This window comes from Diadema setosum, chromosome 21 (genome assembly GCF_964275005.1).
Source record: "Diadema setosum chromosome 21, eeDiaSeto1, whole genome shotgun sequence".
Classification (NCBI taxonomy): Eukaryota; Metazoa; Echinodermata; class Echinoidea; order Diadematoida; family Diadematidae; genus Diadema; species Diadema setosum.
Window position 1 is genome coordinate 684800 of NC_092705.1, and position 24921 is coordinate 709720.

The window sequence follows — 24921 nt, forward strand, 5'->3', positions numbered from 1 at the left end:
TACTGTTATTCTTCTTCTTTTGTAATTGTAATTTTGGTTTTGCATTGTCCTAATGCTATTTTGTTTTTTAGTCTTGTTGTGCGCTTAGAAACATCGGTATAAAGCACCTTATAAATGCAATTATTATTATTATTATATTATTTGGTGTAGACTTCATACAACTTGGTCAACATACAATGTGGGTCAACATCTTAAATCTGACAGTCCACAGTAAAATGCTGAAAAGTCATGAAATAATCAATATCTAGAATTTTTACCTGGTAGGAGTTAGCAAGGACATTCATCTGGGCCTTAGAGCTGGGCAGGAACGTTCTCCTGAACTCCGCCTTCATTTTCTCTTGGTCTGCCTCCTCCACTGCACTGGTTCCCCAATCACCCTGGAAACAAATTGACATTTTAAAAAAATATGTATATATATATATTTCTGTCATCACAAGTGTGAATACTTCATCACTATGGCAACAGGATGACACATGGACCTGCAAACTACTTCATCAGATGTATCAATATTCTATACCATTCACCAAGGGTGACATACACTGGGAAATGACCACAGCAATGGTAACTTGTTATCATATCCCCTACTGAGCACATAAAATCACCTAGGAATATATGTCATTAGAGATAAGACTTCTATCTATTGCAAAACAATATCTACAAAAATCCTCTGGCGTGTTTTTATTGTTTTGTCTTTTCTGGGGAGTGGGGGGTAATTTCCTTCCTTAATTTCTTCACACACACTTCATCTTTGCATATTAACTACATGCTTCTCATGTACATGTACCTTTGTCTTCACTATGAAACAAGAATCCACAGGGTTTGAACACAAGTTGGTCATTTTGTGGCAATCTCGTAGTTTTACCTCACCACTCAATACTTCTGTTGTTTGTGTGTATTTTGTCAAGTCTCCCTTAAGATGCCCAATCTTCTTCAAAGATTTATTGATAATACCCCTTCTATCAAATCAAGCCCATCATAAGGGATATGACCTTTCTTTAAAACCAAGTGAAAGGTCACATACCTTTTCCGTCCTTGCATTGATGGCCTTGGTGATGGATTGTCTCCTATTCAACTCCTCCAAGGCCTTGGTGAACATGGTGTCCTGGGAGTGTTGGAACTGGATGATGAGATCAAAGATGACTCTCAGCTGGTTCAGTAGAGGCTGGATGGGGCAAGAGGGCACACATGATATCCAGTTATTTTTAGCATGGAAAGTCAGCAGATGTCCTTACTGTCAAAAACTTTAGCCCATTAAAGATTACTCCCCAGTATACAGACAAGATTCCACTGACACCATAAAGCCATACTGAAGTGCAAATACCACGAATGCTGCATAGGGGCCCCCATAGACGTGGGCAAGCATGTAAGCATAACATCCTACGTCTCATGAAAGGCAGGTAGGTATGCAGTAAGTGTAACGCACGCTAGAGCTATGTGCGTGATAGACACATTATTTGTTTTTGCCCCTCAGGTGACATGTCATTTGACGTCGCGGAACCTCAAACACTTAATCAGGTGTTTACAGGAAGCGTGTGTAATAGGGAAATCGGTTTGTCTTAAATGGGTTATGGTGATATACACTTACAATATACAATCTAAATGATTGTGTTACTTTACAGACAAAACTCTATAATATGAGGTGCATGAAAAAAAAAAAATCAAATGTGTTCTTTCAGTTGATGATATCAGAATTCAAAATACAATACAACACAAAGCAAACATTTCTGCAGGACTATGAGATTATACATCATTCAACAGTATAGATTTCTTTTGATATTTAGTGTATACTGTAATATTGAGAAATAACTGCAGCAACATGAGGCTAATGGTAAAATCATAAGCAGACACAATCCAGAAGTCAAATAACAGGTGACCTATCCAGACCTAACAGCAGTGACCAGTCCATGGGTCACCTCTCCAGACCCAACCCCAGTGACCAGCCCAAGGGTCATCTATTCAGACCCAACCTCAGTGACCAGCCCAAGGTGGCTACCACTAGGGTCACTTGTCCAGACTCAGACCTAACCCCAGTGACCAGCCCAAGGGTCCATCTATTCAGACCTAACCCCTGTGGCTACCACTAGGGTCACTTGTCCAGACCAAAACTGCACCGGTCAGTCCCATGGTCATCTATTCCTCCCCCTCACCCTTGACTTGTCATCCAGTAAGGCTCTCCGCAGGATGGTGTCCAGAAAGAGCTCATGAGCAGCGATGATTTGATCCAGATCTGCTGCTTCGGTTACATTCTTCCAGATGGTGTCCCAGGAACACGCCATCACCTGACACATGGCACACAGGGAATGAAGAGGACACTTGTCATTTGCTTCAGGTGGAGATCTCTAACAGGTTAATATATTCACAAGAATCCATTCATTCACTTTTAATCATGAATTACCAATCCAACAAGCAGATAGTCAAGTGTAAATAAAGACAAGTCCCTTTGCCTTGTGATGATAACCTAAAATGTACTAAAATAAAATGATAATAATACTAATAATAAATGAGAAATATAAAAGAGACAGCTGCCCGGTGCGGCTAAGATCATGCTTATGTTTCATGTAAAAATGTCAGGATTAGTGGATATGCCATCATACGAAGGTCATCTTACAGCAAACGTGAAACCTACCTCAAAGTTGATGTAGTACTGCATTTGGTTGACAAAGTGAATCATCTCAGCAGCAATGGTGTGACAGCGATGAAGGAGTGGATAAAGCTCTGCCAAAGGATAATAAATAATTTGTCTTGATCAGAGACTAGTAACATGCAACAAACCTCTTACATTGCAAACACTCCTCATTGCATTTATCTTGGAGAACAAATAATGACACCACACAAAAGAATTATTCTCATGTTTACTAGCAAAGCCATGTGAACATGGCCCCTGGACCGCTGGTGTAGAAGAGCAGTGTCTTGTAGGCAAAGTTGAGCAGGGCAATCCAGCCGTATTCCCGTTAATGTTTGATTATCATTTGTGTATTTTTATGTTGATATGTTGATTTTATGTGGAAAGTAAATACAATACAATACAATACAATACAATACAATACAATACAATACAATACAATACAATACAATACAATACAATACAATACAATACAATGTTCAACGTTGCATTACCAAATAACAAATTGTGAAATAACTTGCTATTGTGTAGTGATGATCAATATCACACAATTTTTGTACCTGGTATCTGCGTAGCCAGTCTGAATGTTGGTAAAGTTGCATATCAAAGGGATGAAAAACATTAAGTTCTAGTAAGGATATAAAATCTGCTCTGATAAAAGGAGTTGCATGGGACCTACCAGGGATGGAGCGCAGAGCCTTAGCATTGGCCATCTGGTTCTTCCAGACTTGGGCCAAGACATACTCCATACGCTTGGCTCGCCAGAGAAAGTTGAAGACTCTGAGGTAGAGGATCTTACACTGTGCAGTGAAGACTGTACTGATTGGACCATCAAGATGGTAGTCAAGACTGAAGACATCCCAACCAGTGTCACCGGGAGAAATCTGAAAACAGCGTCACAAATTCACACTTTTAGAGCCAAAAACCATCAATGGTGTACTGAAATTGAAGTCTGTTGTTACTCACATCAGAGTCTCTGAAACAGGCTGACTTTCAATCACTCAACAAATTATTGATTGACACTCAGCAAAACCCTAGAGATTTATCTATAACATGAATCTTGAAGTACAGTACACTCCCATTATAATGAACATGTTTATTTCGGTTACAGTGAAATAAAAGTTCAGGCCGCAAGATCATCCTCTCTTTGTTTTTTTGTTTTTATTGTTTATTTGTTCCGTTATAACGAAATTTCAATATAGTGTAACACATGAATATATTCACGGCACGACATTTTCGCGAATTGGAGTTGACAGCCTTTTTCGTGGCGTTCAATGCATATAGTGTAGATAAGAAATTTTGTATGCCTTGTAATTTCGCGAATCTTTGCGCTCGCGAAATCCGCAAAATCAAAATGCACGCAAACATTCCTTGTTTTACAGTTAACGAAAGAAAACTGCCGGTCCCACGAACTTCGTTATCTAACAGAAATCCACTGTAATACAAAACATACTGGTAATAGTTGATATGGAAATCAGAATAAAAAAAAAGATCCATAGAAACTAACATTTGCACAACATAATAACAGAAATCATTATAATGTAATTTACTTTAGGAAACTGCATGAAACAATGAAAGGATACTGTCAACAATTTGATCATTATAGACACAGGTTACTAAACAAACTATTCAGATTAGCCTATGGCAATGACAGAGGCATTCTCAAATCTGACAGACATTATTAGACTTAAAAAAACAGCTCATTTTTTCCCCCCGTCAAAGCTTGTTCACTGCTCCACTGCCATGTACACATTGCAGCAAATACCTTTGTGCAAGCATCAGAAGATCACATGTTTAAATCTCAATCATCTTCAACCTTTCTGCCAAATCAAATTCGACACATCCTGTATTCACACTGGGTCCCGCATTGTGGGTACAGTCGGGAGAGATCTTATCTTTTTTACGACTGACTGGATTCACTACTATCGACTGTCCCTGAACTGAAGCAAGAATTACAGTTCGAGGCACTCCCTGCCATTTGACATATGCACATTTTATAAATACATCTAGGTGCTATCAAAATCAAGCCCAAGGTCACTCTCTCTTCTAAATTTTGTCCCCGGGCCCGACAAGCTTCGCAGGGACACTGTGAGAAATCCCAGTGAGCATCCACACTAGGGTTTGGGAGGGAAAAGTCCTGCACCACAGGACTTTCCCCTCTAAATCCATAGTGTGGGTGTGGGACTTAGGGTGGGTGTGGGACCCTAGTGTGAACGTGAGGAAAGTAACCCACCTCAAGAAGTCTGACATCAAGCCTGTTGAGGATGTCAGAGTCTTCATATTGAGCATTGGTAGCTCTGACAGCAGTCTCCAAGACTCCAGTCAAGTTGTGAAGATACAGCATGTTGGCTGGCTTGGCTAAATCAGCCCTGGGCATGACAAATGCAAACATGTTGGTGTCAATGACAGCAATAGGTTATGTCAAAATTCCATTAGGACATTAATCATGAAGTAGCAGTGGTTAATGAAAAGTTTCATCAAGCCATTGAGTATGAGGAAATATCAAAAATAGGGGGGAAAAAACAGTCTTCAAATTTGCTCAGCTAGTAAGAGCTTTTAACCCATTGAGGACAGGCTGATTTTGCTATAACACACATTTCCCATAGACACCTGCCCAAGTATACGAGGGACTCGTCTTCAGCAGGTGAATAAAGGAGAGATGTATTAGCTGTATATTTATACTTTTTTATACATGGTGCCAAACAACTGATCTTTCTGTCACTTAAAGAGCTCAGAACTGAGATGAAAGAAGCATCATGAATATTATGACCATAAACTATTTTTAAATGTCCAGTGCATGTAAAAATGTAATGCTACACACAGATCTAGATTGGGTTTGATGAAAGAAAACAAATCTAAATATCTTTCTTGATGGAGTAACAACAGCAAGAAACAGATATTACTAAGTAAAATGGCATAACCCTTGCAAAACACTGGTTGCAAACATACTTCCACATGAAGTGGATAACGAAGTATCCACTTCACACATACAACAGACCTGTATGTGAAGCAGAGTAGTGTTTATTACAAGCATTAATCTGTAACATTCTGTCCTTGAGTGTATGAATGAGTCTGTAGGAAAAGAGAAAACTCACTCAAGAAGGTCCATGAGATGCTTGATGAAATCTCCCTGACCTAGGAGCAGGTATCGCCTCATGGCCTGTACAACAACAAAACACAAACACACCCAATGGTATTCATTGCCTACAATGACTTGTAAAATACACATAATTTAAATTTGCCATACAAAGTTTCATATCATTTTAAATTTAGGGAGGAGTAAAACCTTGTAATGTGGATACAATAAAGTAGAAATCAATCTTCCTCTAACCCTGTAAAGCTCAGGGTAGTGTCACAGGCAAATTTAGAATGACTATTACTTCGAATCCAAAAAAATTGACTGACCAAAAACCAGAAAATATTGTCTATGGTACCAAAGCATTTGGGAGACAAAAACAATATATCAAAAGCACAAACCCAAAATCATAATGCTATACATTTGAGTGAGGGTTCATCCTGTAGCCACTCCTACAAATGAAGACAGTAACTTGGCACTTCAGAACTCCTTGCTTGAATGTGCCAGGTCCAGAATCAGTTGACACAAATATGAAATACAGTACAGTTGAACCTCTCTTATCCGGCCTCCCTTTATCCGGATCTCTCTATTATACGGACGCAATCTCGCCGTGATTTTTTTTTTTTTTTTTTTTTTTTTAATAATTACGGGAGGAAAGGGGGATTCCCAACTCCTTGAGAACTCCTACACAAACACACATGAATTACATATTACTTCCAACATTAACATACACCTCTATTTTGGGGTCTGTTACTGAGTGTAACAATGAAAAGGTTGCACTATACACATTACTACATGTGGTACTACAATGGGCTACATCAGTAGGACCTACATGTGTATGTACATGTATATGTACATGTATAAAGCATTGAGTCTCCCGTATCCGGCCAAATCCCTTATCCGGATGAGTCCCGGTCCCGACTTGTCCGGATACGAGAGGTTCAACTGTATTGTACAATTGTGTCAGTTTACATTTCATTAAAAGTAAATTTACCTTTGACAATTCCAGTTACTATGACACAATAACACTAAATAGATAATGTGCCCAGTACATCCTTGCATTCAAAATCAAGAGAAGAGTACTTTGATATGTAGAAGTTTCACACATCGTCATCACATTAAAACACCCGCAGCAAGGTTCGACCTCCCTTGCCAAAGTTCAACCGCACGCAAAAGCATAGGTTTTGACATATGGTTGGCAGTTGAAGTTTGGACAATGCTATGATCATATTATGGGCAGTTTGCTTTACGTTGACACTTATGGGTACTTTACAACAATGGGAGCTCTTTTAAGATTGGACCCCACGAAAAACTTTCTGCAACTTTGAAAAGGGTAACTCATGCTAGATTTGTTAGTACAGTGTATCACTACTACAACTTCACACTGTTCTAGAAGATGTTTCAAAAACCTACAAATTTTTCTTAGCAACTACTAGACATGGACGATGGTATCATAAAGTTTAAACAAAAAAAAAAACAATTTATTTTTGTATTGGAATGTTAGTTTGGCTAGAGGCCAACACATCAGCTTCCAATCTTACCTTGAGGTGCTCTAGAAACTTGAACTGTGTCTGAAGGATGTGAAGAAGTCTCTTGCTGGTGTCTCTGTACTCACTGTCTATCACTTGTTGGAAGGAGCCATCCATGTCTTGTTGTAACAGCATCTCAGCTAAAGATAGAATATATCAGAGTTGCAGAAAACTCATCAATCCTTGCTGGAGCACTGACATAGCAATAAAAATTACAGGCAGAGAAAATGTCTCTAAAACTTGTTCTGAAAGGCTGGCTTCAATCATTTCAAATAGTGAGAAAGAGAAGATTTGATAAGGCTGAAGGTTGTAGATCTAAGATGGGGGGGGGGGAGGGTGAGGGGCGGGGGAAGGGGAGCATCATTAGGTTATCAAAATACGGTCTTTAAAATGAAGCCAATGGCTCATATATTCTACAACGTATTCCATCATCAAATCTAAAACAGGATGAACTTTACATCTATTCCGATGCCTTTATAAACAGGTTGCACGACTTGCATAGTCCTTGGGGAATAAAGATAAAAGGAAGTGCATGAAATTTCAGCTCACTCTTTCACATATGATACAGACACAAATAGCAAATTTGACAAGATGCTTTGTTCTCAGCATAAAACATGTTACGAGGAAAGTAAGACAGTATCTCACAATCATATAGATAATTCCAATGCATTACTGATTTGCAAAGTTTGAAAAATACTGTTCTGCTGTACAAAAGCAGCAGATTACCTATGACAAACTTTCAGTGAAGTCCAGAAATCCTGATTAGTTTATGCATCACTAATGGCATGTATGTACAAAGTACGATTAGGAATGACTCTCAGAAAAGATTGCAATAAATAAACTTCCTGATTTAGGACGTAAGTGAACTATGACTCACTGTTTTGGTAATTGTTGCTGCCTGACGTGACAACCACCAGGGATTTCCCCTTGATTGGGGTGTGGTCCTTACACACCTGTCGCAGAAAGTTAATTGCTTTCCCAATGGACAGAATCTGTAGTAGTTGGGGGAAGAAGATGCAAACACAATAGTAGTCTCAAAATTAGTTAATCACTGATAGCTTTATATCTACCTGTGGAAGCATTCATTGGAGAACACTGCTTCAACCTTTGTGCTCTTTCAAAAGCATGCATGAACTGTAGCTATGTTAATGTGGTGAAACATAAAGAGTAGCGGATGACTCTCTTGTGATGATAAATGTAACAATATTTTACCCTTTTCTTATATGATTTGGTAATCTACAAATAATTCTTGAAATGAGCATGTCAAGTGTTCTTGTTTCAATATTTCATTCAGTCAAAGGAATGCTGAAAAAGTAGAAATTATTGCGCATTTCATGTGACATGAAACTAGTGCAAATATTTGGCTTGCTACATACACGTAAGTAATACTACTTGCTATTTTGATTTCCGCAGAATTAAAACATGCACACTACATCACCCCAGGTCAAGCACAAAAATATCCTCTTTAACAGTAACCCCAATATTTTTTTTTTTTTTAATCTGATTGACCATTACAGTATTTTTTTCTTGAAGGCATGCTCACATACTTTGTAGCTGAAAATTCATTGGGGCTGCAAAATTGCTCAGAGAATTCAGAACTGCAGAGATAAAAGCATTTCAAATTTAAAATTCCACAATCAATATCTCATAGAGTTTGCCACATGAAAACATGAAGCAGACGACGTGACTTCAATGAGAATGACTGTAACATGTGTGCACCTTTCTGGCTTGTTCCATGCTGATAAAGGAAGGGACCATGGACTTCCTCAGGGAATATTTCTCATGCCACAGCTTGTCCTCTTTGATTGATGGGTCAGCAGCCACAAAGAACTAAACCAAACAAAAACACAGAGAAAACAACAGATCATAATGATTGTGGGATTATGCTTTACAATTTAAACAAGTTTTAAGACATAATGCAAGTCTCTTTGTTCTCAGATAAGTAGTATTGAAAAACCTAACAGAAATCTGTATGACTTCTAACGGCACAAATGTGGTGTTAATCTCCTTAGTTATTGTACAGATATTTTTGTGAATAAGGAGGTCACAGACATCTTTGCGAGATCTTCTTTTTGCGATTCAACACCGAGAGCACTAATGCCTGTCTGTTCAAGATTAGGGGACATTATTTTTGTGCGTTTTTAAATTCACGGTCCAACAGTGATTCACAAAATTTGCAAAAATTAAACCCTCATGAAAATAACAGCTTTTACAGTATACAGCTGGTACAAATTTTTCACTGATATTTACTACACAGACTGACGCTCTGTCTGCAGACAGAATTCTACTTGGATTGCTATTTTGATCCCAAACATGTAAATGGGTCTTACTTCCAAAGCAGTCTGCAAACAATAGGTTCATCATTTCACAACCTACTCTCCAAGAGGTCAAAGCATGCCATCTCCCTCCCCTCCCCACAGCATGGAATCATGCACCAAGAAACAAGTAAACCACGTAGACCAGGGCAATGGTCAGTCTGCTTCACCTCATTGTGCTTGTCCTCCAGCTGACCATCAAAGATCCATTTGTCCAGCATCGTCCTGATAGGAAAGGCTACCAGTCGCAGAATGTGTTTGACCAGTTGCCGTGTGGAGGGGTCACCATGGAGTGTGTAGGAGTGGATGGCTGAGGCAAGGGAACCTCCCTTTTTGTCTTTAAGTCAACAAAAAGAGCAAAGAGTCAATTTCAGTAAGAAAGAGAAGTTACTGCAAATGAACTGTATATATTATGATTCATGGAATGGAATGATTTATATGATTCCCTTCCCTTTAACTCTTTATGTGCCATGGTGGAAACCCCCTGTGTGCCACGTTATTCTGAGACACGAAGATAGTCATGCTTTAGAGAAAGAATTCTGTTTTTCCTATCTGTATAACTTCTACAAATGTCTGTTAAGCTGGACATAATAGTGAGCACAGTTAAAGAGGAATGCCAAACTTTGCTTCCATATACAATGTATAACAATTCTATTTTCAATTTTTCTTTTGAATTACCAGTTGCTACATTACTGTAAAGGAACGACTTTTTGCACATAAAATAGTGACAGAAACTTAAAGTGTACATGCAAAATCTAGTTGGGAACACCGCTTGATAGTCATTCACCACATAGAATGCAAGCCGTATGTGAGAGGAACAAAAGCGCGAGAAACGCTTTGATTGTACTGCAGGATTAGCGATTTATTGATCGGTTTTAGTGGCTTTGTTTGTTGAGCAGAATATGCGAAGTTGGCACGCCGTCGACTGAGTCGGACGTGCGAACGTGGCACATAAAGAGTTAAAAGGTTTCAAGTTTCAGCTGAGTTTTCCCCCTCAACCAGACTGTTGAGTGGGGGATGAGGGAGTTTCCCTTCTGCTATAGACAGTCACTCCTTTAGATCTACTATCCACAAGTAGTTTTGGAGTACAAAACTAACCAACAAACTAAGGCTGTTCGACCCCACTTTCACTGTAGATTGAAGAAATGGAATCATATAAACACTAGAAAAGCACTCGGAGAGCACAGACCTCTGCCAAGCCAGCAACTCATTTCCACCCCTTCATGCATGCATTTTCCCGAAATAGCTTTTTGTCTACATCATTGCACGGCGCCTTGTTGGGTGCGCGCTATAGTGCCCTTATGTTAATGTCCAGTATGCGCAGCTTGAACCCCAAGTTTGTTGACCTTACATGCCAACAGATTAAAAATCCTTCAAAAATCCATACAAATTCCCGGATCACTACCAAAACTGAATGAGGTGTTTCTTGTGTCAATATTGACTTTTTATGCAAGTTTCATTTTAATCCGTACACAACTTTTGAGTTATTTTGCAAACAGACAAACCAACACCGATGATCACTTCACCTCCTCCTTGGCGGAGGTAATAACACTCAACAGCTGACAAAGTGGCAATAAGATCAGACTTCAATGTTTAGCTCCCAACAAAGTTTGATAACATATACTCAGTACAGCATATGAAAACTAACCCTCTCGAAAGTGTACATAGCACACTAAGTTTAAGTTTGGAGATATCTGTGACCAAATCAATCACATTTCAGAGACTATGATGACCTGTAAACTCACCTGCACACCCGTCCACCAGGATGGCAAGCTGCTTCATACGGTGGAGGGGGTCCAAGGTCCAGACATTGAGACGGAAGAGAGACAGGTTGCTAGGCAACCCCTCCTCTAAGCCCACATCTTGCTCTTGAAGTTGCTGGAGCAAAAAAAACACAAACAATTACATATCGTTGGATAAAAACATCATAAAACATTCAAAAGGACATTTAATGAACTCGAGAATATTGGTCTCAATAATCAATTGCATGCTGCTTTCCTTCATTAACAGTCTCTTTTCATTTGTTACATCAAAGACAGACTCTTCAAAAAGTGTAAAAAAAAAAATATAAGGCATCATGGGTGTGATTTCACATTGCTACAGTTCTCATTCATCAGGCATCTGATTTTGTTCGATTGAAATTAAGTGAGTAATTGAATTGAATTGTATTCTCCCATAACTCTACAGTAACTTGGAAGTGGGCAAATCATATACAAGCATATAAACAATGAATATATAAGTATACACATGTACATAAAAATTATACAATAATATGTATATTTTCCTTTGATCAAGGAGACTTTTTCAATTCTTTAGTCAAAACATGGAAAAACATTTGATTTCTATGGTGCTTTCTGCAGAATACTTGGTAGGTCTGTGCTGGTGGCATACATTATAACACATGACATGGTATGAAACGTACTGTGAACATCCATATTTTTGTGCAATTAATTTTTCGCCCTGAGTCGCTAAAAAGCATATTCGTGGTCTTGAAGCCGGGCTGCACGATTGTCAACCCAAATGTGCACAGAAATAGAGAAGATATCTTCACAGGTTTTAGAATTTGCACTAGCCAGAAGTAGCACAAAATGCACAAAAATTAATGCAATAAAATTTGTGCATTTACAGTAGTATCCTTCACTTACCTGAGCCTCTAGTACTGCCAGGAGTCTGTAATACTCAGTCAACTCCTGCTGCAAAGCTGCACAGAAACTCTGCAGTGAAGACAGGGAGCATTACATATCATTTTCTGTTACAAACTTCACTGAATACAATTCAACATAATTTAGTCTACACGAAGTGGCTACACCGAGTGACTTTATACTTTAATACATGTACCTCGAGAGGCCAAACACCACATTTTAGCTTTAAGAATGAAGGGAATTTGTTTTGTTGTGTTTCGTTTTGTTTTGCAGAATGTCGTTACAGAGATTTGCTCTTACTCTCCGAGTAACAGCAAAGAAGAAAATCTCTGTAAGTTTAGCCTTAACTTGCCCTCACAGGACAATAATGGGGAAACATGTATATGCAATACGGCAAAAAGGAAAATTTGTCTCCCTGTCAACATGTAGCTAACTCTGCTAACAAATTCTCAACTTTTCACCACCACAGTATAAATGCAAAGTCCAATGAAAAAATAATAATTAGCACAAAAAAAAAGGGTCCTCTGTACACCATAAACTCATACTTTTACTACACAAAGCTTGTATTCTGTACCATCAAGGCAGGTCTATTGTTAGACAGATATGCCAAACATGTTGACTTCTTTAACAAAAATATCATGTAAATGTCAAACCCTTCCAAGCTTTCCAAATTTGTATTGAGTGATGAATTGAGATTTCATTAAATGCAAAGGATAAATAAATGAGATATTATACTTTGTATATTATAAACATTGTACATTGAAAATATTTAAGCAATTACTGAATGACAGATTGCTGCAGTTCAACTGAATGTTAGTCAGAATAATGTCAATCATATCATCTGCAGGGCTTACCTGACCCACAAGGCCAAAGGCTTTGTCATTATTCCTTGCATCAATGTAGCGTCTGACTTTGAGATACAACCAGCCCAGTTCTGATAACTTGTGTACAAGATCCCTGCAGGGGCGTGGTACTCCAAGCTATCAAACAAACATACAAACATAATCAAAAACATCAAGTTGCATTTCACATAGCCACACACACACACACACACACACACACACACACACACACAAATATAATAAAAAATACATATATGAAATACAAAACACACTTATCTTACTGAATTTCATTTTCTTTCAATTTCAAAAATATATTTTTTTTTTTTTTTAAAAAACACATTCTAAATAAAATAAAATATACTAGGAAGATTTTTTGCAAAAGTAATTCTCTTTATACAGCATTTCCATTACAGCATTTCATTTATCCAGACTTATCATTAGTGGATTTAACAACTGTGTATAATCCCAAACACCATTAATTACTCTATATGTAAAAAATAAATCTAAATTCAAATGGCAGTATTTTCTTTTATGTGAAAGTTCTTAACCTGCTGTGATTTTCTCCAAAAAGAGTCTGGCAGGTAATTGGTTATATCTTGCTGTCAGTCATAAGATGTCAATATTTAATTTCTGTGCTTTGTAACAGGCATCAAAATAATGAGAAATTTGAACTAAATCTGCCATAGGTGAGTAAAATTTATCATGTTTGAGTTAAACATTGTTTTCTGAAAAAATTACACATTTTAATCTGCACACAGGAATATGTTTCCTTCATCCCCAATGACTGTCACATCAAGACAAAATCCTACGATTTCCACAAAGTGTCACTAACTTGATTAAAGCTTTCATTCAGCATATTCCTGCTCGGGGCATTCCATCATACCTCGCATATGAGGGTCACTTTAATTTGCTCTAAGCCAATCTGATGCAAGGATTTCAGTACCTTGTACCAGTTTGTCAAAAAAAAACCAACAACAACCTGACAATACCCTTCATGAAATGCCTCAAAGTGTACAAGCATTTGTTTAGAAGTGCATAACACGTTTATATGTCTGCTGAATTGTATGTGAACACTGAAACGTATTCCCTCACAATTTTCTCTTGAAAAGTTTTCAACCTCCTCCTTTTACGTCTTCATACTAAACTGGGGACATACAGCAAAACCACTTTCTCTTGGGCACTAGCTACAATCAATATCTGAATGATGTATACAGTGGACTCCCATTATAACAAAGTCCTCGTGACCAGCAGATTTCTTTCATATATTGAAATTTCATTATAACCAAACAAATAAACAATAAAAAAACATAGAGCCGATAATTTTGGGACCTGGATTTTTACTTCGTTGCAATCAGAATTTTGTTATAACCATATTCGTTATAATGGGAGTGCACTGTATTAGCTATTTTTCAAACATTTCAGATACTAACAAACAATATCTCTATCTGCGGAAGAACAAACAAACATGTGATTGGTCCTTTCTAAATCATTACCCCATGGACTATCCTGAAGGCATCTTCTGTCTTGCTGTATTTGATCATCTTTCCATCAATCCCTTGGAAGACGTAGATCAGATCATGCACAAGAGTCTTCTCTGCCACTTCAAATGATGCTGCAAGGGAGAAATTTCTTTTTACACCATGACTGAAATCTCTTTGCCATTAAAAACAAAAAAAAAAAGCAAAAGCAAATATCCCTTCTAAATATGAAGGAATGAAAATTAAATAAAACTTTCAGTGAAAGCAGGAACTATAGAATAAGCTCAGGGGAATATGTTCTCCAATTACTGAAGACGACAAGCTATCATGGTTTTTAGGCCTTTAAAGTAAGGTTGTAGATCATCAGCATTGAACAGTCTGCAGCATGTGATTAATATTCCCCTCCCACACACACACACATCCCAGTATATTTCTATTGGTTATATATTATATAGTATTTATAACAGGGATTGCCAACCTTGTAAACAGCATTGCAGTACTCTCAGAGCTAAAAAGGCATTTTTTAAAAAGAAAAACAGCATTTTCAATGATACCATGAGTATAGAACACTAATGACAAGCTCTGGGCGATAAATTTAGATTTGAATGAAAAAGAAATAAATTTCGTGTGAATGTAGGAACTAGGGAATGAGCTCACAGGGATACCTTTTCTAATTGCTGAACATGATAAGCTATTGAAAACATCATTTACACTTATTGAGTTCCACAACACATCACTCAGGTTTTACCTGAGCTTGTCATTAGTGGTTCTATTCTCCAGGTTTCACTGTAAATACTGTCTTTCTCCTTACTGTTCTCATCCTGGCCCCGAGAGATTCCCTCGACCTCCACTGTATTAGTGTGGACTCTTGAGGGCGCCATCACCATGTTGCCACTGGACCCTGTTGGCTGGACCGAGCTGTCTCCAATCAGCATGCGTGCTAGCCTGCCCCCTACAGACTGTGTGCCTGGTGTGACTCCATCAGTCAAATATCTGTCCAAACAAGGAAACAAGGAATAAAAGATTGCTGACTTGAATATGTGATTACCTCAGTATATTTCTACACACTGACTGTGGTTCTTAAAGGTGGTAGTCTTACAAAGTGTAACAGCATCCTCTATTGTTGGGACTGTGTTAATATCAGACATAGAGCTCCATGTTTGAAGTCTAGTTGAATCAGCTGCAGCCGGTCCTGTGTCATTTCTTGTTCTTCTATAGATGAAAGGCAAAACCAAAACTTGGATTGACAGAGAAAATACGACAAGGATGACCAGTATTTGGGAAAGTCAAAACCCAAATGATTCTAGTTCAATTTAGAATGCAACCAAATTTACAAAATTTAGTGTGTATATAATAATAATCATACAAAAAAATTTACTTTCCTTAAAAAGCATATTTGCAGATTAATTCATCATCAGGCAGCATACAGTACACTGTAGATGAAACTCTGCTCATTGCGACTTTTAAGAGTACAATGTGTGGTATTAAATATACACATGCACATTGCATGGATTGATTGACAATGTCAAATATGATTTCCTTTGAGAGACTACACCATTAACCAGAATACTGGAGAGACAATGTGCTCCGCCCACTCACCCTGGAGCGTAGGAGTGTGGGGTTGGTGTCGGTCCACTGATACTGCTGATAGCACTTCCTGAGCAGGTAGAGCACAAAATGGAAGAATATCTGAAGTCTTCTTAAAACAGCTGATAAAAGATGCTGCTCAACAGAGTGAAAACTAGGGAGTACTGTAAAACTGGATATTTTCGCGTGACTAATTTTTTGCACTCAGCTGGGTAAGAAGAGTTTCGCGTGTTTCTAAATCCAGGGAAAAAGGACATCAACTAATGTAACATATATGGCAAGCAAAAATATTTGTGTGCCTTTATTTTCACGCTACCTTCAGGTTGCGCGGAATGCACGAAAATTTCAACACCATGAAAATTTCCACTTTTACAGTATCTCTGCAATCTCTAGTCACATAACTATTGCACGATTTTCACAAGTTTAACCCAAGCACTGATGTGTGCTGGTTTTGAGGTAACAATCTGTTAGCAGTCATACACAAATTAGCACTGTTCCTATTCAAAATAAGAAAATTAAAACACCCAAAATAATAACAGTAAAAAGCAAACTGTAAACTCTCATAATATCACATTAAAAGGTATTAAAAGAAAAGACATTCTATTATGCAAAAATCTCACTCATGTATTACTGTCTAACAGAGTCAAGATCATTAATCCACATTTCTTTCAGGGACAAGAAATGTAGTCATGTATGCACAATGTCTTGATCATATTTTTTTCCCTTTCTCTTTCTGTGTGATAATGCTATTGCAATTCACATCACAGGCATTTTCAGGTGGATTATCACATTTTTAAGTAACTTACTGACTAGCATAGCAGATCAGAATGTCTAAATTGATGGCATCTCACAGGCTTTGTATGCTAACAGCAGGATTTCCTCAAGAACAGGTACCTAAGTAAATAATTTCTCACATTGGGTTTATGACACGATAGTATTCCTTTACATGACCATGGAAAAGGGTGAATTATCACGGCTGATCATTTGAAGACTACAAATTTTGTTGCTCATGATTCATACATCACGCCAAGAGCATGTAGGTCATCTATGTTCAGGAAGATTATATTACAACTCGAGTGGCTTTCTCTGGCTTCACACTCACCGATCCCACTACTATGTGAAGACATAGAGGAGATGGTTCCAGCACTGATATCTCTTGGTAGGGGAGTCTGGGTGGGGTGCGAAGATGAGCCCCGCCCTCCACCAAGAGGCTCTGCCCTGGGCAAGTAGGGGGTGGAGGTGGCCAGCTTGGGTAGACCTTTACCAAAGATAGCAGCAGCACTCTTGGAGCCCTGTTATAATACATGCAATATTTCAGTACTTTGTAAAACAGTCAACATGATTGACAGATATCATCAGTATGCACAAAGTGCAGTGTAAGCTGTCATTTTGATTTATAATAGGGTTTTATCTTTGTCAATTTTGCAAACAATGAAAAACACATGGTGAGGACCAACCAAAGGTGCCTTACCTTTGAATCCCTACCATAAATGCACATGGATCTATGTAACAGTAGCACATGATTTTCCAAGGAACCAATCCACAAACAAACTTGAACAGAAGTCAGTTTACTGAATGAGCTGTAATGTTATATCACAAATGGATAGAGAAACACTCAAACACACAAATATTTCGAAAATCATGAAGTCACTATCAAGATATCAATGAACAAATAGTGCTGAGCAAGCAATTGATATCTTAAATGGTTTATTCTCACACTACTGAGAGTGCTACTGTAATAGTATAATAATATATAATAGTATACATATTACTTTGTATTACTTTATATGGAAATAAAATCATTTTGAATTGAATTGAATGGTGAGTACCTAATGGTAAATCTGGTCACACTGATTATCACTTCCAAGAGTTTGTTTTTTTAATCTTCATTATTCTACTACATCAGAGATAATGTTGTCATAAAGAACAACACAACTAATAATTCTTTTTCAAGTGAGAACATTATAAATGCCTTAATTTATCACATAAAACAAATAAAACAAACAGTTGAAAGGATGTCATAGTCAAAGGCCATTACCAGCACATACTTGATAAAGTCATGGAAGAGACAAGTGGTATTTTTTGCAGGATCACTTATCACCACAATTATGATGGGTATAACTGTTATCAATATCAAAGCATGATCCTAAGATGATTAATTCAAAAACTTACCAGCTTCTTGTTTCCCTGTTTCTCCTCACTTAGTGTCAATAAAAGATAGAGAGCAGCCCATCTGTTCTTCAGAACTCCCTACATCCACAACATGAAAAAACACATTATGAGTTTGCACACCACTTGTTCTTGTATTCAAGCTTGACATACATAATTGTAAATCATCAACTCCATCACTGTGAGATACACTAACAAATAACATTCAATACAAGTGACCTAGCTCATATACAAGTACTCTTGAACTTTCTCTTCAAGAAGAAAAGCAAAAGTATCAAAAAGTATCAACAAAAATGCATGAAAAGTAAATTAAGCAACAACAGACATAACCCATTTGTAGGATTGCCAATTTTCCTATTAGTTGTACTAATCAATAGTCAGAACATAAAAACAAATTACAGAACAAATTGGTGGAAGAACTCAACCCCTCAATGATCACTTTGATAAAGAAGGGTGATATATATCAAAAGGAAAAAAACAAGAATTACTGTAGTTCTTTTCTAGTACCTGTTTAATACATTGGTATTTACCTGTGATTGCAATTTTCGATGCAGTTCTGAAAAGTATGCTGCATCCATCTCTCTTTTATCCTTGGCCACTGGAAGTCAAACATATGGTGAAAAATGGCAAGCTCACATCATTCTTGCTTTCTTTTGTGTGTATAGAGAAGAAAGGTGCATACTGTACATATGAATCTATACACAGGACATTGACACACTGACATACCCTGTATTACCGTGAATGTTAACCCGTTGAGGACGAGTCCCGAGAATACTCGGACAAGTGTCATTGGAAAATGCATGTCGCAGCGAAATCAGCCCATCCTCAAGAGGTTAATGTTTCACAAACATAAATTCCTGCTTGTAGAGTTTGTGTCTTGACTGTCATATGCTTATAATCTGCATAATTCTGATTTTAATATCACTATCATTTGAGCATCTTTCCATGGCTTCATCGTGAACATAATAGAATTTCAGTAACAAGATTGGTACCCTATTAATCATGCCACCTGAAGTCTACACAGCTCTGAACAATAATTTTGAGAAGTAACAACATGCATGTACTGCTCCCAATGAATTACACTGATATTGCATACACTTGTATGTATCTAAAATCAAATCATGTGCAATATATATGGTACTACAGATTCAGTATGTCTTTCTGAAATTCTGATTCATGAGCTTGCTTGAAGTTTGTTTAAATACAACCTAAACATTCTTTCAGGCACTTTCTTTAAGGAAATAAACACAAGAAAGTCTCACAATACTTTTTTTTGTTCATTACCACAAAACTGACTATCTTGATATTGCATGTACATTGAAGTTTGTAGTTTCCTTTTGTTTACTCTTTTATTTTCCCAAACTACCTTCAAACTTTTTTTTACATATATACAATTTCAGAATGATACAATTATTATTTTCAATGTACTTACATTTTCGCTTTATTCTTTCAGCAACTTGGAATTCATCATTTTCAATCGTCGCTGTCAAGTTGCTGAATGGATGAAAAATGCAGATTGCTTTAACTCTAAAAGTCACATTGGACTCTGAAACCTAAACAGATTTCACAGCATGTATTGTAACACATATCACAACACAATCAAGCCAAAATTAATGCATGCCAAGCCTGGGAAGGAAATACAAATTTGGGCAGAACTTTCAACAAGTGATATTCTACCTAACTGCAAGATTAATTCATCAAATTTCACTTCTTCCAGACAGAAATTTAAAAAAAAAAATCGTTTGACCAAGTCATGTCATAACTCCTGACTGCATTAATCCATATCAGTGTACAAACTTTGTTTTTAGCAGTGGTCATTAACTGTGTCAAAGCTCTGAACATGTCATTATGCAATACAGGCCTAATTAGAGCTGTACAGTATGTCCAAAAAAAAATTACAATCAGATTTTCGCATTGATAACATCCAATATGATTAAATTGTCTAAATGCTATTTCAGGGTCTTAAAATATAACATTTTAGCTCTATTTTGCAGACAACTCCATTCGATTCGGTAAAGCGGTCACAGAGAAATGTGGATTGTTGTAAAGCATGTCATGAGTCTGATTCTTCCAAGTTTAGCACTTCGATGATCTTGTGTGTGAATACAATAGACAGAACTTGGAGGGAAGAGATTCCCGACATCCTCTACAAAATTCTTCATTTCTCTTTGACCACTGAAGCAAATCGAATGGGGTTTTCTGTAAGATGTGGGCAATGAGTTATAGTTTCATACCCTGAATTTGTATTTAGATTGATTCAATATTTTTAAAGATATCATTGCGGAGGGTCCCATTGTAACTTTTTTGGGACATACGGTACATAGCTAATGCTGCTAATGCATTGTGATTTTGCAGAAAAAATTAAAACATGACAGATCTCCTCTGTAAATAGAAGTAAAAGTACCTTGTCTTGGTATCAGACAGTCAAATTTCATAGTTACAACATGAATTTTGGGATCAGCAATGTGCCTGAATAATGAGGTTTACCTAGCTGTGTTAAGTTATAATTAATTAGTTAAGCTAAAATAGGGGAAATAAAAGATCGCAATACACATAGATGTCACGTACCTACTGATGACACGAACAACATACTGGAATTGGGTCGATACATCCTCTCCTAGGCACAATGAAGCATCAATAAAATCATTCCCAAAGTAGACATAGAGTTGAAGATAAAATCAAAGCTTTTTTCAGGATCTATGGATGCTTCCTATAGCCTTGAACAAATTTAATGTAGGACAATTTAACACAAAATTGAAAGTACCAAGATGCTATTACAACTAGTACAGCATTTGATTCGTAAATCCAATATATCAAATTGCAGCACAGTGCTGTCAAAACACATTAATATCCTGCTCAGGAAAAAAAAAAAAAAACTCAAACAAAATCATACATACACATCTTTTTTTCCATGCACAAGTAAATAAACTTTAAATGACATTAACATTTAAAAACAACAACAAAGATTTACAGACACACCCACAAACATCCCAAGAGAAGCTTACAGTTCGTTTTTTGTTTTTCTTTTCCTTTCTTTAATACAATGTTTCAACTAACAAATCAATAGAGGGAGAAGAACATTACCAAAAATAATACAGGTTCCATGAACAGATATATTGGTAAAAAGAAAAGATAATCATGGAAACAGACAAACAAATGGAAGAAAGCAGCAAACCTTCTTTTTTGTTGAGTATTTTCTGCACCAGTCTGTGCAGTAATCCAGCTGGACTCTGGTCCTCCCCAGCTTGGCCCACTCTGGCCATTTCAGCAGTGGCCATCGTCCTCTTCACTTGATGGCCTGGCTAAACCCATGAAATGAGAAAAAGAAAGAATCATCAACAGGCCAAGTAGATTCTAGAAGGCGAACTTGAATGTGACAAGATGTTGCAATGTGACATCATATTCAAAGCTTTGATACACTTCATGATTGCCAGGGGCAGATCTAGCTTTTTGCCAAGGATGGGTGGGGGTGGAAGAGGGTTTCCAGCCAGGGCACAGGGGGTTTACAATGAACATGTCATTTTGTTCTATACAGTAATATAGTCTATTAACCAGCACTACCATAATATGATGCAGCACGTGTTACCCTGGGGTACCACGTTGTGTAGTGCCACCTCACGTCCACTCGAGGACAGCCACAGAGAAATGCATGCACTAGTGTACATGTCATTCCCATGCCATTGCATGTCATACTATGCAGGCATGGTACGCTATGGATGCTAGCAGAGCGTGTGCTTCTGTGCAGTGCTGTGCAGTACAGGAGGCTAGCGTGCGCTAGCTCCAGCACCAAAATAATTTCAACTTTTTGGCAAGCCAGGGTACAACCTTTAAAAAAAAAAATAATAATTCAACAAAATGGCTGATTTTTATTTGGTACCCTGGGATACCATTTTTGTCATCATATGTAGAAGGTGAGATAGAGAGAGCCTGTTGCATAGTGATATGCACGTTTCCCACAGTTCTCTCAAGGAAAAGTGCAAAGGATACCAAGAATCCATGCTGAGGCACTACTGACATGAGTGCAGACTCATTATTCATGAAAGTAAAATGTACATCTCTACATCCGACAAGTCATATCAACATGACATTGTACATGCAACTTGACATAGTTTGTATGCTGCTGTAAAATCTGTTGTTCCCATTAATGGCATTATTCACTTCTTCATAAACATTTCAAAGAAAGACTAGTCTCACGGGAGCTTGTTTATTCCTCATTCTTATCAAAAGATGGCTAGATTTGTGTAGTGACTAGTGTGTCGCTGACAAGTGTTGTGCTATACCTACAGCATACATACCCGATTATAAGGTAAATTATACAAATGTAACATGGATCGGAACTTTCTGGTCACTTTTTCCAACCAGATCTAGAGCCTAGACTGAGGTTCCACACTTTTCTAAGTCCATTAAGCAGAGAACCCGATTAACGCAGTTGCAAGCCAGCCATAATTCAACCACAACACAATGCCGTCCCAAATTTGCCTGCCTGCTACACGTAGAAACCTATAATGCTTTTGCATATGGTTGAACCTTGGTGCGAGTGCTGATAAGTGGTATCCTATCACTCAGAACTTCTACACGAAGACCACTGCATTATATTGGCTAATTCGCCATATCACTACATGATCCTGGCTGCCTATAAAAAGACAAATAACGTCAGCTACAGCTCAATTTTGCCATAAAAAGGACAACAATGTACACTGTACAGGTCTCTCAAGCCAGAAATTGAAATAAATGCTGCTGGTGTCAAGAAATTGCTCAAAAATTTAGATCCCATAAAGCAGCAGGTCCAGATGACATCTTACCCAGGGTTCTATGAGAAACAGCAGAGGGGATAACTACAGTTGTACAGTCTCAACCATTGTTTTTCAATTATCTCTTGAAACAGGAGCAATCCCAGAGGACTGGCGACAAGCAAATCATCTATCTTCCAGAAAAAAAAAAAGAAAAGCCGATCCATCTAATTATCAATCAGTGAGTCTTACTTCTATTTGCAGTAAAATAATGGAACACATCATACACACTAACATCATGCATCATCTGGACACACACAAGGTACTGAACGTACACCTACATACTAGTACATGTACATGTATTCAGGAAAAAATACTCCTGTGAAACACAACTGATTTCTACTAATTCTATGTGAGGACACAGCTGAGGAGGTAGACCACAGAAAGCATGTCAACTTGATCGTGTTAGATTTTCAAAAGGCATTCGACAAGGTTCCACATCCGAGACTGCTGGCCAAACTGCATATGTATGATAAAAAGGGGAAAACTCACAGGTGGATCACAGAGTGTTTAACCCACAGCAAACAAAGGGTGGTGGTGGAAGGAAAACAAAATCAGAAAGGCTCGCAGTGGACTCACGGGTCCTGAGCGGTACGGTCACTGGTCCACTCCTACTGTATACGCCATATATTTCGCGAGTCTAAATTTACACGAATCAGACACTCCCGAAGATTTCGCGAGTTGTTAAATTCGCGATCTTGTAGTCCTGTACTGAACGGACAAAATGTACATGCGTACGTCACATTCACATCGGGATCAGAGTTAATATTTCCGCGTGTCTTTAATTTCGCGAATAGCACCCGACTCGCGAAATTTGCGAAAATAAAAACCTCGCGAAATATTCGGCGTATACAGTATTTCCTGTTGTTCATTAATGATTTGTCAAATGGACTAAACTCTACTTGTCGACTGTTTGCTGATGACCGCATTATTTACGACCAGGTCTCAAGTGTAAAACATGTATAAAAGTGAACCTACAAAGAGATCTTGATATTCTAGCTGAGTGGCAAGGTACACATGTGTAAGTGGCAGATGGCCTTCAATGCCCTAAAAGTCATGTTTTGCATATCACACATGCAAAAAAAAAAAAAAAAAAAAAAAACAGTCAGTACTATCAGTACTTATGACAGCACACTGGCAGAAACAAGGTGTTACAAATATTTGGGTGTGGACGTATCGTCAGATTTGTCTTGGAATATGCACGCTGTCAGAACTTGTGCTAAAGCTAGCCAACAGGACCTTAGAATTTCTATAAACGTGAAACTTGCACAATTGTAAGATGAGAATCAAAGATATCATTATGACGTATGAGACCATTGTAAGATCACTGATGTCCCTAGTATGCAGGGCTGCCAACTCTCACGCATTGAGCGTGAGACTCACTCAATTCAACTAATTTTGACTGTCTCACTCTGATAAACGAATCTCACGCTAAACTCCCAAAATGGAATGTACACGACTACAAAAATAAATATATCTCTAAATTCTCTGATATTCCGAATATCGATATGCCCAAGCCCAAAATTTCGAGATTTTCCCGCGCGGGCGTATAAAGCTTAACCAATAATAATCGTTTTCGGTTCGCGCGCAAAGACGAGTTAGTATTGGATTACGATTGGTTTCTATCTATACCACGCGAGCGTAGCTTGTACTTTTGGCAAATTACAGTACATGTATGGCTATGACGTGTGCTTTACATACACTGACTGTGTACGTAGTACGTACGTACAGCCGCACAGTAGGCCACCAGGCGCCAGCCAGGAGGTCGCTCCGCTCCCTCGCAGTGTCTCACGCCAAACTCTCACTCAAGGTTGGCAGCCCCGAGTATGGTATTTGATTCTGTCTAACAATTTGGTTTGGGACCCCCTTT

The 24921-nt window shown here is 37.9% G+C and overlaps 1 protein-coding gene across 1 annotated transcript in view; it reads right to left on the bottom strand.

Annotated features, from left to right (window-relative positions):
* Positions 1-24921, bottom strand: part of LOC140244765 (gamma-tubulin complex component 3 homolog) — a 33439-nt gene that overhangs the window by 3978 nt on the left and 4540 nt on the right. Inside the window, exons 2-24 of the mRNA XM_072324384.1 lie at positions 21437-21563; positions 20830-20878; positions 19694-19755; positions 18792-18859; positions 18265-18342; positions 17195-17384; positions 16105-16162; positions 15317-15498; positions 14521-14639; positions 13040-13165; positions 12189-12257; positions 11289-11421; positions 9714-9880; positions 8948-9058; positions 8106-8220; positions 7241-7368; positions 5719-5783; positions 4857-4992; positions 3303-3507; positions 2627-2715; positions 2148-2279; positions 1022-1162; positions 258-377 (exon numbers count right to left, since the gene is read on the bottom strand). Of these exons, the coding sequence (XP_072180485.1) occupies positions 258-377; positions 1022-1162; positions 2148-2279; positions 2627-2715; positions 3303-3507; positions 4857-4992; positions 5719-5783; positions 7241-7368; positions 8106-8220; positions 8948-9058; positions 9714-9880; positions 11289-11421; positions 12189-12257; positions 13040-13165; positions 14521-14639; positions 15317-15498; positions 16105-16162; positions 17195-17384; positions 18265-18342; positions 18792-18859; positions 19694-19755; positions 20830-20878; positions 21437-21539 (2646 nt within the window). The 5' untranslated portion in view covers positions 21540-21563. The remainder of the gene's footprint in view (positions 1-257; positions 378-1021; positions 1163-2147; positions 2280-2626; positions 2716-3302; positions 3508-4856; positions 4993-5718; positions 5784-7240; positions 7369-8105; positions 8221-8947; positions 9059-9713; positions 9881-11288; positions 11422-12188; positions 12258-13039; positions 13166-14520; positions 14640-15316; positions 15499-16104; positions 16163-17194; positions 17385-18264; positions 18343-18791; positions 18860-19693; positions 19756-20829; positions 20879-21436; positions 21564-24921) is intronic.